At 41.4% G+C, this 16,925-nt stretch overlaps 1 protein-coding gene across 5 annotated transcripts in view; it reads left to right on the top strand.

Moving 5' to 3' along the window:
- The window catches only part of LOC132129714 (histone-lysine N-methyltransferase 2D-like), a 52,111-nt gene that overhangs the window by 27,569 nt on the left and 7,617 nt on the right, over positions 1-16,925 (top strand). For 4 of the 5 annotated variants that reach the window (XM_059541396.1, XM_059541395.1, XM_059541397.1 and 1 more), the window contains exons 27-47: positions 33-117; positions 213-451; positions 2,750-2,823; positions 2,925-2,975; positions 3,065-4,654; positions 4,762-4,929; positions 5,497-5,624; positions 5,737-7,487; positions 7,579-7,702; positions 8,164-8,251; positions 8,330-8,390; positions 8,760-8,992; positions 9,083-12,043; positions 12,121-12,264; positions 12,378-12,542; positions 14,066-14,213; positions 14,302-14,383; positions 16,062-16,237; positions 16,324-16,448; positions 16,544-16,679; positions 16,777-16,892. In XM_059541396.1, the coding sequence (XP_059397379.1) occupies positions 33-117; positions 213-451; positions 2,750-2,823; positions 2,925-2,975; positions 3,065-4,654; positions 4,762-4,929; positions 5,497-5,624; positions 5,737-7,487; positions 7,579-7,702; positions 8,164-8,251; positions 8,330-8,390; positions 8,760-8,992; positions 9,083-12,043; positions 12,121-12,264; positions 12,378-12,542; positions 14,066-14,213; positions 14,302-14,383; positions 16,062-16,237; positions 16,324-16,448; positions 16,544-16,679; positions 16,777-16,892 (8,645 nt within the window). The remainder of the gene's footprint in view (positions 1-32; positions 118-212; positions 452-2,749; positions 2,824-2,924; positions 2,976-3,064; positions 4,655-4,761; positions 4,930-5,496; positions 5,625-5,736; positions 7,488-7,578; positions 7,703-8,163; positions 8,252-8,329; positions 8,391-8,759; positions 8,993-9,082; positions 12,044-12,120; positions 12,265-12,377; positions 12,543-14,065; positions 14,214-14,301; positions 14,384-16,061; positions 16,238-16,323; positions 16,449-16,543; positions 16,680-16,776; positions 16,893-16,925) is intronic. The other variant, XM_059541399.1, reaches the window with a different exon arrangement.

Raw genomic sequence — 16,925 nt, forward strand, 5'->3', positions numbered from 1 at the left:
CTACACAAAAAATCACCATAATTTAACTACAGGTGCTTCCTTATCTGGCGCACTACCCTCAACTGGTATGATGGACTCTTTTTCAGGTCTCTCCCAGTCCCCCTTTTTCGACATACGGTAAGCAGTAGATTTGCATTATCTTCTTGCTTTTGTCCCCTAATGAATTTCTCGTCTTTTATATGTACTTTTTTGTCTATTTGCATAATCTTCAGTGATCGAGGTGGTCTTTTCAGTCCAGACCAGGATGAGGAAAGCCCATGGGCAACACCATCCACTCCAGCCACCCCTTCCACTCCTCCAACTCCTACTGAACAGGAAAGTGATGGCCTCTCGTACAATCAGCGCAGTCTGCAGCGTTGGGAGAAGGATGAGGAATTGGGAAATCTATCTACCATCTCTCCTGTACTGTATGCCAACATGAACTTCCCTAGTCTCAAACAGGACTACCCTGGTTAGTATTAAACATACTTTAAAATGTGTTGTAGAAGGCGCATCTGTTAATTCCTTCCTTAACTTGGTAATCCCTTTGCTGCTCAGAATATCCACTTCAGCGGCGGTTATAACTAATGGTTACTGTTCTAAATCATTTGCTTTAGCTAGAGGAGCAAGGCAGGGGTGCCCTCTGTCACCTTTACTTTTTGCCATGGTGATTGAACCATTGGCTTCACTTATTAGAGATAACATAAATATTCAAGGTTTTAAGACTGTGTCTGTTGAACATAAAATATCCTTATATGCAGATGACATTCTTTTGTATATCACCGATCCTGTTAACTCTGTCCCCCATCTCCTGAACACAGTTAATGAATTCGGTAGCTATTCAGGATATAAGATACATTTTTATAAGTCCAATGCACTTTTCTTATACACAATACCAACCGAAGAATTACTTTCTGCCAGTGGGTTTAACCTAACTCCAAAAGGCTTTAAATACTTGGGTATATTTATTACTCCAGATTTGGATAATTTAGTTAAAGAAAATTATATTCCCCTGATAGATAAGGTGAAACTGGATTTATCGAAATGGATCTCCTTACCATTATCATTATTGGGTAGGATAAACCTTATCAAAATGAATAACCTCCCAAGATTTCTTTTTTTTTTTCCAAATGCTTCCATGTTTCTTACCAGTAGACTTTCTCAACTCAATTAATAGCCATCTTTCAAGATTTATCTGGAGCAATAAAAAGCCTCGGATTAGTATGTTGACTTTGATGAAGCCTGAACCTCTGGGAGGTTTAGGTGTACCTAACTTTCAATACTATTTTTGGGCAGCCCAAATTAGGAATTTGATTTCTTGGTCTAAAGAAAGACATGAATCCATGTGGGTCCAGATGGAATCAAATCCATTTGAACCACTGTCCCTTGTCTCTTCGTTATTTATAAAACATTATGAAAAGATAAAAAAATATGAATGACCATTTCACTGTACTTAACACTCTTCAAACTTGGAAAGATTGTAGAAAGAAAATTGGTATTGTCTCTTGTACTTCTATATATTCTCCAATCTTTTAAAATCCGGATCTTAACACTTTAATTACTACAGGCAATATATGTCAATGGTTAAATTCTGGTATATTATATTTTAAAGATCTTTTGAGTGAAAAAATGCAAGTAAAATCATTTATTGATTTAAGAGCAGAATATGATATCTCTAAACAATTTTTTAAATATTTACAAATCCGAAGTGTCACTAACTCTCTGATTAAGGGGGATAAAATACGTCTTTTTTGTCAGAACTGGAGGACATTTTTTTTCCCGTAGATACAATAAAAGGAATGATTTCTAAATGTTATCATATTTTGACAAAAGAATCCCAATCTTCTTTCCGACCTTTAAAAATAATATGGGAAAGAGATCTAAGTAGAACCTTTGAAGATGATGTATGGGTAAATATTTGTAATAGAATTCATTTCCCATTCACAAGTATTAAGATTAAGGAGACTAATTTTAAGTCTATCCACAAAACCTATTTAACACCTTTAAAAATGCATAAAATATCAAATGATATTCCAGGCTGTGTGTTAGAGATGTAAAAATATGGATGGGACTTTCTTACACATGTTTTGGGATTGCAGTCTTTTAAAAGGTTATTGGAGATCAATTCATTCTTTCACTCAGTCAGTTTTAGATAAGCATTTTGACTTGAGTAACAGTCTATATTTGTTAAATGATATTGATAATTTAGAGTTAGATCAGAAAAAATGCAGGTTATTTATTTTGATATCTTATTTTGCAAAAAAATGCATACTTTTATATTGGAAGAATGTTTCCCCTCCATCTCTTAAGACTTTTTTTGACCAATTGTCTTCATTTCTGCCATTAGAAAAATGAACTTTGGAGAAATATAACAGTGGACATCTCTTTAAGGAATTTTGGTGCCCTTTACTTTTAGGTATTGGAAAATGATATGACCTTGTAGATCAAGTTCTGTACCCATGCCGTTTAATTATTTATTTATTTATCTTTATTTTGGTTTTTTTTTTTTTTTTTCTCAATTTTCTTTCTTTTCAATTTTTATGTTGTTGTTATATCCCTTTGAGGGTGGTGGGTAGAAAAATGTTTAAAAGAAAGTCGTATACAGAAAATGTGTTAACCTTATAATCTGGGTTTTTTTTCCTCTGTATGTTATATAAATTATTTTCTTTTGAAAAATAATAAAAAAAAAAAGAAAAAAAAAAAAATACTATTTATCATGCAAAAAAAAAAAAAAAAGATATCCACTTCATTATTTCTTTTCTATCCTTAGACTGGGCCAGTCGCTGTAAACAAATAATGAAGATTTGGAGGAAGGTATCAGCTGCAGACAAGGTTCCTTTTCTGGTAGGTGCAAGATTGAACCTATAGTGTAACTTAGTTTTATAGTACTGTGTCTGTTCTCTAACAGTTTTCTGTTGTTTACTCTTTTTCCATTATTCATTCAGCAAAAGGCCAAAGATAATAGGGCTGCTCAGAGAATAAACAAGGCACAGAAGGTAAGTGGCCTTTTCTTCAAATTAAATGTATAATCATTTGAAGTGTTTGCAGTGTAATTGTAAATATTTTTCTTTATTCTAATCAACAGCAGGCAGAAAGTCAAGTATGTCGGCCTATCAAAACCGAGCCTGGCCGTATTAAAGGCCAGCGCCCTAATTTGCACCTCCAAATTCCTCCAGCCTCAGGCTCTATATCCACTCCCTCCCAGCCGAGCTCTGCTGAGAGTCCTTACCCTCTTGCTCCTGACTCTGCATCTTCAGCCTTTTTTCCTGATGGACCCCTCAAGACTCCTTGCTCAGCTGATGCACAGACAGACCCATTTTCTAAACTTCCCTCTCAGTCTCCACACCTTCAGTCTCAGCCATCCACCCCATACTCACAGCCTTCTTCCAGCCCCTTGCCAGCATCTTCCTCAGGATATCCTATGCCTGGCCCACAGGGTGCTACTCAGGGATGCCCAGCCAGCTTTGGCTCCCTTGACATGCAACCAGGGACTCCTAGCAGGGCCCAGCAGGTTGACCCATTCTTTAAACCACAACAGCAGATCCCCAAACCTCAGGAGGCCTTAGGTCCACCTGAGAGTCCTCGACCTAGGCCTGGTGGGCCTGGAGACTCACAGATGTTCTCACCGCCTCATACAACCCATTGTGGTGACCCTTACCATGGCCAGCATGGAGCTAGCCGACAAGATCATGTTTCATCTCCATCATCAACTGCAGTAGCTTCTTCGCCTGCTGGGGTGGGCCCAAATAGGGCAGAAATGAATGCCCCATCTCCACGTTCTTTTGGCCGGCAAGACCTAAGCTCTGGTTCACCTGCTAGTTTGGACTCTGGAGATGGGTTATTCAAAGCCCCCATGACCCCTCGTATGCATCAGGGGGATGCAGGTGGATTGTCTGTTTCACACCCTTCAGGTGCCTCTCCTCATCATCTTCCTGAGAGCTACCGCCAATCTCCCTCAACGTTTTCTGACCCTTATGCCCAGCCTCCTCTCACACCGCGACCTCAATCAGGTGATGGCTCCTCTCCTCTACCCCAGAGATTTCCTGCACCTCAGCAAGAAACATATTCAAGATTACCTTCCAGCCCTCAATCACAAGGCAGTTCTCAATCGCCTCTCACACCAGGAACCATTTCCAATGATGTGCTTTCTGTGCAGTCACCAGCCACTCCACGCTTCCAGTCACCTGACCCTTACTCCCGTCCACCTTCACGACCTCAGTCCAGAGATTCCTTCGCTTCATTACATATACCCCCCCGCCCATCTTCTGTAGCACCAGAAGGTAACTCCCCTTTTAGAGGTTCACCACATCATAGCCAGCAACCCCCCTGTTCACCCTCAGTAGCAGATCCGCTCTCTGGAAAACTCCCATTCAGCTGCAGTCCTGGTGTAGGGCTTCAAATGGGCCAGCAACAAGTAGTTGGCCAGCAGCAGATGATGACTCCTCATCAAGCTCAGGTCCACCTCCCACAGCCACAGTCCCAGACACAACCAGTGGGTGCTGAATTTAACTCAAGAATAACACTTGCACCTGGAAACCAAGATACAGCTGTGAGGGCAACAGATGCTCCACATTTACCCAACTTGCCAGTGGTGCAGGATATATCAGACCTGTCAAGTGGACAGGATCCAGCTCTCATGAACCTTAGTCCATCTGAGTTAGAAAAGCACAGACAGGTAAAGTAGACACTATAGATGTTTAAATTTAAAATGTTTTGGGTAGATTGAGGTAGGTTTTAACTTTACTTTTGTTAATTTTTTATTACTTTTGTTTTGTGGACCAGAAACAAAAATTGAGAGAGTTTTTGATAAGACAAAAAATGCAGAGAAACTCACTTCGCCAAGAGAAGGAAGCACCTGTAGTGGGTAATCCTGCTCAGAGTTGGCCAGGTGGGGAAATGCCGGCCTTTCAGCAAGACAAAAGCCAGCGAGCACCACCTCCTTACCCTCAGGTATCGATACTGAATTAATTTTGAATGTGATGTACTGAATCTGAAAAAACTGTTTGCTGTGTGTTTAAAGGGCTCCACAATTTGGTCCATATTTTTGTGATATATTGCCTTTAATATCATTGCCCAAAAAAAAGTACAAAATTATATCATTTTATTTTACAATTCAACTGTCAACTTATTCCATCACGGATATTTATGGTGGTCTTTATTTATTTTCAAATGTTAATCCATCAAGCTTTTATTTTGGTGGAAAATCAAAAGGATCCCTTAAACCTCTTTTGTTGACAGCAGACAGTTTATAAGTGCTTCTCATTACAAGTTTGGGAAAATGGTTGCTTCATATTTCATTCTAAAATGCACTCTGTAAACTACCCAAACTCAGAGCACATGCAGAGATGAGTTCATGTGGAGCAACGTTTATTTAAAATAATTTGCGGTCTTTGTGATTTGATAATCACACTAAGCCATATCATGATTTTTGGTTTTGTTTCTATTGATCGTGCAGTCCTATAGTAAACAGCCAAAAGTGTTTTGTTAGTTGGCGTAACATCATCATTTGTCCACCAGGACAGAGCTGTAGTTGCTCAGGCAGCCCTTGCCACCAGGATGCCTCTGCCAGTGGGAGCAATGGATGAAAAGCTCTGCCGCCCACCTCCTTCTGGGACACCAGCAACTATGGACCCCAGTGCATTAAGGTAGACTGAACTAAATAAATGCAACTGATTTTAATTCCTTTGTGTTTTTACACAGCCCTTGTACATGTTGGATCCATACTAATCATTTCATAATCAACACTTTTTCTTGTAGGCAAGCTGGGCCTAATATTTCTCAGGGGATGTATCCTCGTCCACCATTTCCTGCACAGTGGCAAAACCAAGGTGCTCCCCGTAGGCTCCCACAACAGTCTATGATGGAAGCAGTTCCAAGGCAGCACCTTAATACTCCCATCAACAATCCTCTCAACGTGCAGTCCATGCCGAATATGCCCAATCCTTTGACTGGGGTTCCAGGCACTGGCACAGAGATTGTACACAGCCATGTGTCGGGAGCTCCCCCTCAGTTTATAGAGCTGAGGCATAATTCACAGAGGATGCCACTGGGTCCTCAGTATATGCAAAGGGCGCCTATACCTAGACCACGCATGCTTCTTCCACAGCAGGAAATGAATGCTGCTTTTGTTCAGCAGAATTTACCCCCATCTCTGGATGCTTCAGCGGAGGGAATGCGTAATCCCAGAATTGGTTTACAGCAGGGTGGCATGAACCTACTGATGCAACAACAAAGCAATGTACCCCCTTCTCAGTCTCAACTACAGCCACAGCAGGTGCCCACTACTACACCCAAAACTCCCATTTCTCACACTACTACTCAACAGCTTCCTCAAACAAGTAGAATAGTAGGTCAGCAGACTGTTGTAAATCCGGTTGACCTACCTGAGTCTGACCTGGGGCTAGGTGATACAGTGGCAGAAACTGGAGTGGAGGATGATGATCTTGCTACTCTTGACCTGGATCCTGATAAAGGTGATGATGATTTGGGAAACCTTGACAATCTTGAGACCAATGATCCTCATTTGGATGATCTGCTCAACAGTGATGAATTTGATTTGCTGGCTTACACTGACCCTGAGCTTGATCAGGGTGATCCCAAAGATGTTTTCTCTGACCAGCTGCGACTTGTAGAAGCAGAGGGGGAAGGACCAGGGTCTTCTGCTAATGTAGAAATCAAGGTTGAAGAGAAACCAAAAGTGGATATAGCTTCCAAGGACACGCACACAACTGCCATTCAACCACCTTTAAAGACTGAGAGTTCATCTACCAGTACTCCAAAGGTAGAGTCTTCTGATGCCATTAGGCTATCCTCTGTAAAACTTGAAGACAAGGGATTGATTGAACAACAAAAGTCAGGACAAGCTCCTGTTAAAGATGACAATCAACCAGAGACTGCAACTGCTTCATTGAACACCATCCGTTTAGGTGGTTTACCTTTTCCTCTTCAAAGCCAGTCTTTTCCACCAGCTGCACCACATCCCGACCTGGGTGATGATCCACTTGGATTGCCAGATGCTGGCCACCACTCTACAGCAGATGATCTTGACAAAGTGGAAAGCTCACTGGAAGCGAGTGAATTACCTTTGTTAATACAAGACCTTTTGGAGCATGAAAAGAAGGAGCTACAGAAACAACAGCAGCAGCAGCAGTTAGGAGCTCTACAAGGAGGGATTGCTAGTCAACTTCACAGCATTCAGAATCAGCAACAGCCTCCACAAGGGACAAATCAAATTATGATGCAACAACACCACCATCCATCCCAAGGCATAGTGCCTCAAGCAGGTATGGTGCCCAGGCCACCTCACGCGTTACCACAACAGCAGCAGAGGTTAATTGGTGCTGCAGTGCCTTCACCTCCCCATGCAGCGATGGGACCACAGCAAGGCGTTTTACGGGGTGTGCAGCCTGGTAGAATTCATCCTGGTCTTACTCCACAGCAGCAAACAGCAACACCAACACATATTGTCAAACAGCAGAACTTGACCAGCAGCTTTTTCCCAGATAAAGGTATGCTGAGTTCCATCAACTTGTGGTTATTCTTATTTTTGTTTCCCAATAATGAACGTGTTCTTGTAAATATAAATATCTTTTTTCTCAGATCTGGAAAAATTCATGACAGATGACATAATGGATCCTATTGCAAAGGCTAAAATGGTTGCGCTGAAAGGAATTAAAAGGGTGTTGGCTCAAGATCCTATTGGTGTACCACCAGGAATGAATAGGTACTGTTTTTGTCTTTGACACACTTTCATAAAAAGTGTTTGATCTTAAGTGTTATATATTCACAAATAAAGTGAAAATATAAAAAAAGGTTACTTTTTAGTACCCATTGTCCATTTATAAATAAGCCTGTAGATAGTTCAGACATAAGAAAAACAACTAAGCAAGGAAAATCAGGAATTTGTTTTACAAATTTTGAGAGATGCAATATAGTTTATGAAATATTAAATTTTTTTCTTTCATAATTTGAATTTGAATAATTTGGTACACAACTCATATGTGGTAGATGCATTATGCATTTACCGCACATCTATTATAGGTCTTTAATACAGTAATTTAGATCGAAATGTATGATTTAGGTGTAGTTTTGTTCCTTTGTTAAATAATTTGCTGGTTGATATTTCAAGGGAAATGCTCACTTCAGTTCTGTTTCAGATTTAATTTTGGTTTTATTTAACTTTAGGCAACAGGTATCTCTTTTGGCTCAGAGGCTAACCTCAGCCCCTGGAAATGAGGATTCCCAGGCTCAGCTTGCACCTGGGTCTTCCAAGGTAGGTTTAGTATTCTTCTGTAGTAAACATTTCATTTGAATTTAATATAGTGCCTTAACCTTAATCCTCCTGTTTCAGGAAGGAGAAGGCAGCAACCAGGTTCAAACAAGACCAAATCCTCCGCAATTTGGCATCATCAGTATGTTTTGAATTTCAATTTTATTTATTTTTTGTATACCAACCCTTCATTGCTATTATTTATAGCAACCCTTTCCCTTATTTATTACATTATGTTCCCTGTGTAAACACACATTTAGAGTCCTATGATTTTAGCAGAGCAGAAAACTATCTTGACAATAAAATGGAGTTCTAATTTCTGGTTGCAAAAATTGGACGCAATTTCAGAGTCCAGATTATAACATGGAAGTCTGACTATGTGTTGCATAGTAGAAAACATGGGTTGCTCAAAATTTTGCAAACTATATAGGCACACATTCTGCATTCAGGTTATAGACAGTTCAGTTTATTTCATGTTGTTAATATTCTTGGGCCATCATGCTTCTAACAGATGATGCTGAACAGCACCAATATGAAGAATGGCTTGTACACACCCAGCAGTTGCTGCAAATGCAGTTGAAGTTCTTAGAAGAGCAAATTGGAGCACATCGTAAATCCCGTAAAGCTCTGTGTGCTAAGCAGCGTACTGCAAAGAAAGCTGGACGTGAATTTGCAGAAGCAGATGCTGAAAAGCTCAAACTGGTCACTGAGGAACAAAGTAAGATCCAGAAACAGTTGGACCAGGTATGCAAAATATCTTTTCACAAACAAATAAGATACATTTTGTTGTCGTGAATGTCATTCAGCTAATAACGGTGAAATTTGCTTTAACAGGTGCGTAAACAGCAAAAGGAACACACCAATCTTATTGCAGAGTACCGAAGCAAGCAACAGCAGCATCAGCAGCAAGGGACTTCCATATTAGCTCCTGGGCCCTCTACACAGGCGCCCCACATGCTTTCCAAAATGCCTGGACAAATGATTATGGGCCAACAAGGAGGTCCAATTATTGGTCAACCACCTGCAGGAATCCCTCAAGTAGGGGTGCCTCAGGGAGGGATGCCAATTAGAATGCCGCAAATGCAACCTTTTGGTGGAGCTCAGCCTCCTCTCCCACCCGGAGCTGGTACTGTTCAACCAGTCCCACCTCCTGGTTTTTTCCAACAAACCCCTGGAGCACAAGGACCAGATCCAAGAGTCATACAGGAACGACAGTTACAGCAAAGAATGCAGATGGTACAAAAAATGCAGCAGCAGCAACAACAACAGTTGATGATGGGGCAGCAGCCTATGTCGCATCAACCTCAGCAACCTGGTATAATGAATCCACAGCCTGGAGCCATGGGCAATCAGCCAACCCAAATTCTGGTGGGCAATATGGGGCAGCAGCAACCAAACGTACAACAAGGATTAATGAATAATCAGCAAAATCAGCAGGGGTTAATGCAAACAATTCCAGGTATGATGGGAAACCAGGCTATTGGGCAGACGCAACATAATGTCTTGGGCCAGCCAATGACTCAAAATGTAAATATGATGGCAGGACATCCACAGGGTATGGTTGGTAATCAACAAATTGTTCAGCAGCTTCAGAGACCTCAGGGTTTGATGGATCAACATGGGCCGGGTGGACAGCATGTTGTTAGGGGGCCACCAGCCCAACTCACATCTCAACAGCAGAGTCTAATGGCTCAGCGCACGCTCATGTCACAACAGCACCAGAATGCTTCAACAAACCTTGCTCAACTTCAGCAGCAACAAATTTCTCAACTGAAACAACCAATGCAGGTTGGGCCCTCTGAGCCAAAAAAAGCTTTAGAAACTCCACCATCAGGGAGTACCCAAGTGGTTGCTGAGAACTTACAGCAAGGTGTCCAAGATCTTCAAAATCCTGACCGTAAAGATGGAGGACTACTTGCTCCAAAAACACCCCCCCAGCAGGGTGGACCTCCTACACCACTTCAGATGCAACAACAGGGATCTAGTGGAGAGCAGAAATGTGGTGTTGGACAGCCACAGCAACCACATCATTTTCTGGGTCAACAACAGACCGCACAGCCTCAATCAAACCAGAATATTGGAACAGCAGAACAACGTGGTTTTGTGGGCAATCAACAGGCTGAATCTCATCTTAAAGTACAACCACAGCAACAACAGATTCAACTTGGTCTTCAGACCCAGAACACCATCCAAATAAAACAGGAAGATCAGCAAATGTGCTTTATGGCACAACAGCAAGCTGGTCGGATTGCTGCACAACAACCACAGGATATGCTTGGCCAAAATAGTAGTCAGACTCAAACCACAATGGCCAGCATTACAAATCAACATCAGCAAGCTCTCTTGACTCAACAGATGGGCATTCCTAGAGGCCAACAGATGATGATGACTCCAAGGCCTGGTGCTCCAGCAGTGCAAATACGTGCCCCTATTAACATTCAGGCCTTCATTGCTCAGAACCCTCAACTGCGTCACCTGACTCCCAGCCAACAGTTGCAGCAAATTCAGGCAATGATTGCTCAGCGACAGCTTCAACAAGGCCAGATGCTAAGAATGCAAGGTCAGGCTCAGGGACAAATGCGTACCCAGGTCCCACAGGGGCCAGCTGTTGGTCCACGGATGCCAGTTCTTGAAACCCAACAACAGCAGCACCGCTTTGCATTGGCAGGCAAACACTGTCCAGCTGGCACTCAACCGCAATCCGGAGCAATGGGACAATTATCTGGTATGGCTCCACAGTTTCATCAGGGTGTTTCAGGGGCTATGCAACAGGCTTCTCAAGGACCTTTGCCTCAGTACATCAATAGTGCCCAGCAGCAGCAGACTCTACAACAGCAACAAGTACATCAGCATCAGATGATGAGGGGTCAAGTACCCAGGCCATTAATGGGTCAAGTTCGTGCTACAGCACCTGGACATATGGCTAGACCCATGTCTCCCCGTCAGTTAATGGGTCCAGGTTCTCCTGGAAGCCCGCTTTCTAATCAGCAAAGGCTCATGAGAATGTCTCAGACTCCACCAGGCCCCCAGCACCTTCAGCAACAACAATCCCATGTGGCAAGGACACTTAGCCCCTTTCAAGCCTCTCCCTCTCATGCGGGTTCTCCTGCAGGGTCTTCTGTTCCAGAACCTGGTTCAAGCCCAGCATCTGCACATAAACCTGAGCCAGGCACCCTGTCTTTCTCCAGTCACTTGTCTTCGCCTTCTAGGCCAGATAGCGTTTTAGGAAAGAGTAGCCCCTTTAACCAGATAGGGGGACCAATAGCTTCACCAATGAAATCTCCAGCTGCCAAGACTCAGAGCCCCAACACTGAAACTCTTTCAGCTCCTTTTCCACTCAATGGCCCGTCTCCTCAGTTGGCACAGATCCCGCACCGAGCAACAACTGCTGCCCAGGTATCTGACGGTCATATGTCTCAACCAACTCAACTGCCTAGTGAAATGACACTGCAAAACATCAAACAGGAACCACGTGAAGTCCAGTGTGACACAGGAGGTAGTGTAGAGGCCCATTCTGATGGCATAAAGAGAGAAGTTTCTGGAGAGACAGTCAGTGCCACTACTATTACGAACTGTGCTATTCCGGACTCTAGAAATCAAACAGGAGATCTCGGATCCCAAATTCAAAGGACAGAGACTGGCCAACAGCTTCTGCAGAAACTCCTTCGAACCAAAAACTTACAAATGGCTTCTCAGAGGCCCTCAGATGGCATTCATAATGAGATAAATGGGCACATCAATAGCAAACTGGCAATGCTGGAGCAGAAGCTTCAAGGAACGCCGCGAAACATGGAGGTACATCCAAGAAAATCACTTGATTATATGTTATACATATTTTTGAGTTTCTAATTTTTATCTGCTGCTGTTTTTAGGATCTGCAATCACTCACAAAGAGAACTCCGATAGTCAAGGCAAAACGTACTACAAAAGCTGGAGAACGTGGTCCAAACTCTAGAAAAAAAAACAAGAAAGATGAGGTTGGAAAAACTGAGGCAATAATGAAACAGCTGAAACAAGTGTGTGGCATTGGCTTATTGAATATTTGATTTCTGTTTTAAGAATGATGCATAGCTATTATAAATTGATTATTTTTATGTTAAACCATTGCTCTCTTATGGTTAACCCACAGGGACTTTCTCTTCTTCCTTTGATGGAGCCCTCCATTACAACAAGGCTGGATTTGTTTGCTCCTTTTGGCAGCAGCCCAGCCAATGCTAAGGCCCAGTTAAAAGGCTCATTTGGAAATGCTATGTTGGACAATATTCCAGACTACTATTCCCAACTTCTTACAAAGGTACATTATAGTGGTATTTGTATACCTTTTTAGTACACAACAGAAGACTGTCTACACTGGGCTGTGTATGTGATCCCTAATTCTGGAAATTCCAAAGACTTTGTGATTAATGTGATTAAATCACTCGACTATGCGAGTAGATTTCCAATGTAGGCGGCAAGATAATTTCAGTCCTTAGCCATTGGGAAATAAATTGTTAGATTTCATGCACCAGTGTTTTGAGTTCTAGGCTAAGTATAAGTTTAACATATTTAACTCGCTTTCACTCATTTTGAATACTGCCCACTTGAGAGTTTCGCTCTCTGTATTTAAAACACATTATTCCAATTCATTTGAATGGATGCGCAGCATATTTGCCACACCGTAAAGCCCACTTTTGGTTTCTTCGGTTCTTCTATACTTTTTTTTTATTGTTATTAGTATTTGAATTATTAGTATTATTATATGAACAGTTTATTGTTAGATTTTTACAGAATGACCAACAACACTGAATGACGAACAATGTCTCAAGCACCACTACCAGTATATATTTACATTTATTCATTTAGCAGATGCTTTTATCCAAAGTGACTTACAAATGAGGACAATGGAAGCAATCAAAATCAACAAAAGAGCAATGATATACAAGTGCTTTAACAATTCTGTTAGCTTAATGTAGTAATGTAGTATTGATTTTTTTTTTTGAAGTATAATAAATAAAAAGAAAACCGGTAGAATAAAAAAAGAATAGAGCAAGCTAGTGTTAGAGGTCTTTTTTGCTTTTGTTAATTGTATAATAAATGAAAATAAAACCGATAGAATACAAAAGATTAGAAAGCCAGTTAGTTTATATATATATATATACTATACTATATATATTATATATATATATAATATTTTAAACTAACTAACTTTCTAATCTTTTTATCTTCTATCGGTTTTATTGGGAAGTCGTGGCCTAATGGTTAGAGAGTCGGACTCCCAATCGAAAGGTTGTGAGTTCGAGTCCCGGGCCGGCAGGAATTATGGGTGGGGGGAGTGCATGTACAGTTCTCTCTCCACCTTCAATACCACGACTTAGGTGCCCTTGAGCAAGGCACTGAACCCCCAACTGCTCCCCGGGCGCCGCAGCATAAATGGCTGCCCACTGCTCCGGGTGTGTGCTCACAGTGTGTGTGTGTGTGTGTTCACTGCTCTGTGTGTGTGCATTTCGGATGGGTTAAATGCAGAGCACAAATTCTGAGTATGGGTCACCATACTTGGCTGAATGTCACTTCACTTTTTTTTTTTTTCATTTATATATAATGTGCACATATATATATATATATGTATGTATGTATATATGTATATATATATATGTATATGTATATATATATATGTGTTTGTGTGTGTGTGTGTATATATATATAGATATATATATAGATAGATACTCTTATAAACAAGTTCTTAAGATGCAACCAGATTGTAGAGACTGCATCACTATTATTCTTGTGCAACATAAAATATCCATATTTAGAGATGTTCTTTGGTGGTTTTTGTATTAGAACAACCTCAGCAATCCTCCAACACCGCCATCATCACTTCCTCCAACTCCACCACCTTCTGTGCAGCATAAACTTCTAAATGGAGTGACGCCTGTAGAAGAGCTAGCAGAAGGTCAGAAAGAGACTGAGGCATCAGAGGATACCATGGGTAAGACAAAGTATTGACTCTGATTCATTATTGAGCCATTTTGACTGTGACAATGTTTGCACAGAATACATTTTCCCTTTACTTGAAGGTTCTGTTCCAGAAGAAGTAAAGAGTGTAGACATTCTAGCAGCTCTTCCTACTCCACCTCACAACCAAAATGAAGATATACGGTAAATTACCAGCTCTATAATACAGTATTTACATTTAATCATTTAGCAGACGCTTTTATCCAAAGCGACTTACAAATGAGAACAATAGAAGCAATCAGATCAACAAGAGAACAACAACAGTATACAATAGTCTAGTACAGAACGCATAGCCTATATATATATATATATATATATATATATATATATATATATATATATATATATATATATATATATATATATAAGAATATGAAAGAAAAGAAAAGTGCTAGTATTAGTTGGTTAAGTGCTGGCGAAAAAGATGAGTCTTTAGATGTTTTTTTGAAAATGAGTAAAGACTCAGCTGTTCAAATTGAGATTAGGAGGTCTTTCCACCAGCTGGGCACAGTCCAGGAAAAGGTCAGTGAGTGATTTTGAACTTCTTTGGGATGGTGCCACAAGGCGTCGTTCACTTGCAGAGCGCAAACTTCTGGAGGGCACATAAGATTGAACTAGTGAGTTTAGGTTATGTTGGTGCTGTGCCAGTGGTCGTCTTGTAGGCAAGCATCAGTACCTTGAATTTGATGCGAGTGGCTACTGGTAGCCAGTGTAACCTGATGAGGAGATGAGTAACGTGAGCTATTTTTGGCTCATTGAAGACAACCCTCACTGCTGCTTTCTGGATCAGTTACAGAGGCTTGATAGTACATGCAGGAAGCTTGGACAAGAAGTTGGGTGGCTTGCTCTGACAGGAAGGGTCTAATCTTCCTAATGTTGTATAAGGCAAATCTGCAGGACCGGGTCATTGTAGCAATATGGTCTGTGAAGCTTAACTGATGATCCATCACAACTCCTAGGTTTCTGGCTGTCCTGGAAGGAGTTATGGTTGATGAACCCATCTGTATAGAGAAGTTGTGATGAAATGATGGGTTAGCTGGAACCACCAGCAGTTATGTCATAGTAAGGTTGAGCTGAAGTTGATGTCCCTTCATCCAGATAGAAATGTCACTCAGACAGGCTGAAATGCGAGGAACTACCGTCGGGTCATCTGGTTGGAATGAGAAGTAGAGTTGAGTGTCATCAGCGTAGCAGTGATAAGAAAAGCCATGCTTCTGAATGAAAGATCCTTATGACATCTTGTAGATGGAGAAGAGAAGTGGTCCAAGTACTGAGCCTTGAGGAACCCCAGTAGCAAGTTGTTGTGACTTAGAAACATCACCCCTCCAAGACACCCTGAAGGATCTATCAGAGAAGTAGGACTTAAACCGCAGGAGTGTGGTTCCAGAGATGCCCATCTTTCTGAGGGTGGACAGGAGAAACTGGTGATTAACGGTGTCAAAAGCAGCAGACAGGTCCAATAAGATGAGTATTGAGTTTTTTTTTTTTTTTTTTTAAGTAATTTTGAAGCTGCTCTTGCCAGTCGCAGGGCAATCTCAGTTAAATGGCCACTTTTGAAGCCAGATTGGTTGCTGTCCACGAGGTTGTTCTGTACAAGGAACATAGAGAGCTGGTTGAACACAGCTCGCTCAAGTGTCTTTGCAATGAATGGAAGAAGGGAATACCGGTCTGTAGTTTTCTAGAAGTCCTGGATTTAGAGATGGTTTCTTAAGCAGTGGACTTATCCAAGCCTACTTAAATGCTGAGTGACAGTATGTTCAATAGAACAACTAAACTTAACCTTTTGTATATGTCAGCGCACTAATAGATTCTCTCAACTCAGGATGGAGAGTGATGATGACAGTGATGCTCCAGACAGCATTGTGCCCGCATCCTCACCTGAAAGCCAACTAGGTGATGAGACAACTCGATTGCCCCATCTGCTGGATCCCAAAGAGGAAGAAGATGAGAGGGCCATCTCTCCTGTTATACCCATTATTCCTCGTTCTGCCATTCCAAGTATGTGGTATCATTTGGAAACAATTTTATTTTGTTTGACTCAATCTTTAATGACTGACTGACTTGCTGATCCTACCCATGTGCAGGTTTCCCCGAGACAAAACCATTTGAGTCGGTGGATGGAAAAGTCGTGGCCTCATCCAGCCAGTGGGACAAAACCAAAAGCAATGAAGTGTCTGTAACTTTCATGCTTTCATCAGCTGCGGCAAAGGTATTTACATCTCTAAATATTTACCACTACAAAAGCCCTAGTTAAATTTGCATGACACCATTTAAAAAACATTTTTTTTCATTTCTCCTCAACAGAATATCAACACAGTGATGCTGGCTGTTGCCCAACTGCTGCACATACGTATGCCAAGTTCCTACGAGGCAGCTTTTCCCCAGAGTCCTGGTAGAGCAGGTGTTGGACCTGGGAAAGTACCTGACGCTTCCAACCCAGGTAATGTACTCAAACTGTCATTAATTATTCTGAAATGTTCCTCTTTGTTTTGTCTTATGCTCTGTTTGTGTTTGTTTTTTTATTTCATTTTTATCAGGTATGAAGGCAGACACTTCTGCAAGCCATGATGCAGAATGGCTTAAGCAATTTGATGTTTCCCTTCCAGGGTGCACCCTGAGGAAACAAGTTGATATTTTTGCTCTAATCAAACAGGCGAGTTTCCTGAGAATTTAATTTATATTTTTC

This window comes from Carassius carassius, chromosome 46, assembly GCF_963082965.1.
Source record: "Carassius carassius chromosome 46, fCarCar2.1, whole genome shotgun sequence".
Classification (NCBI taxonomy): Eukaryota; Metazoa; Chordata; class Actinopteri; order Cypriniformes; family Cyprinidae; genus Carassius; species Carassius carassius.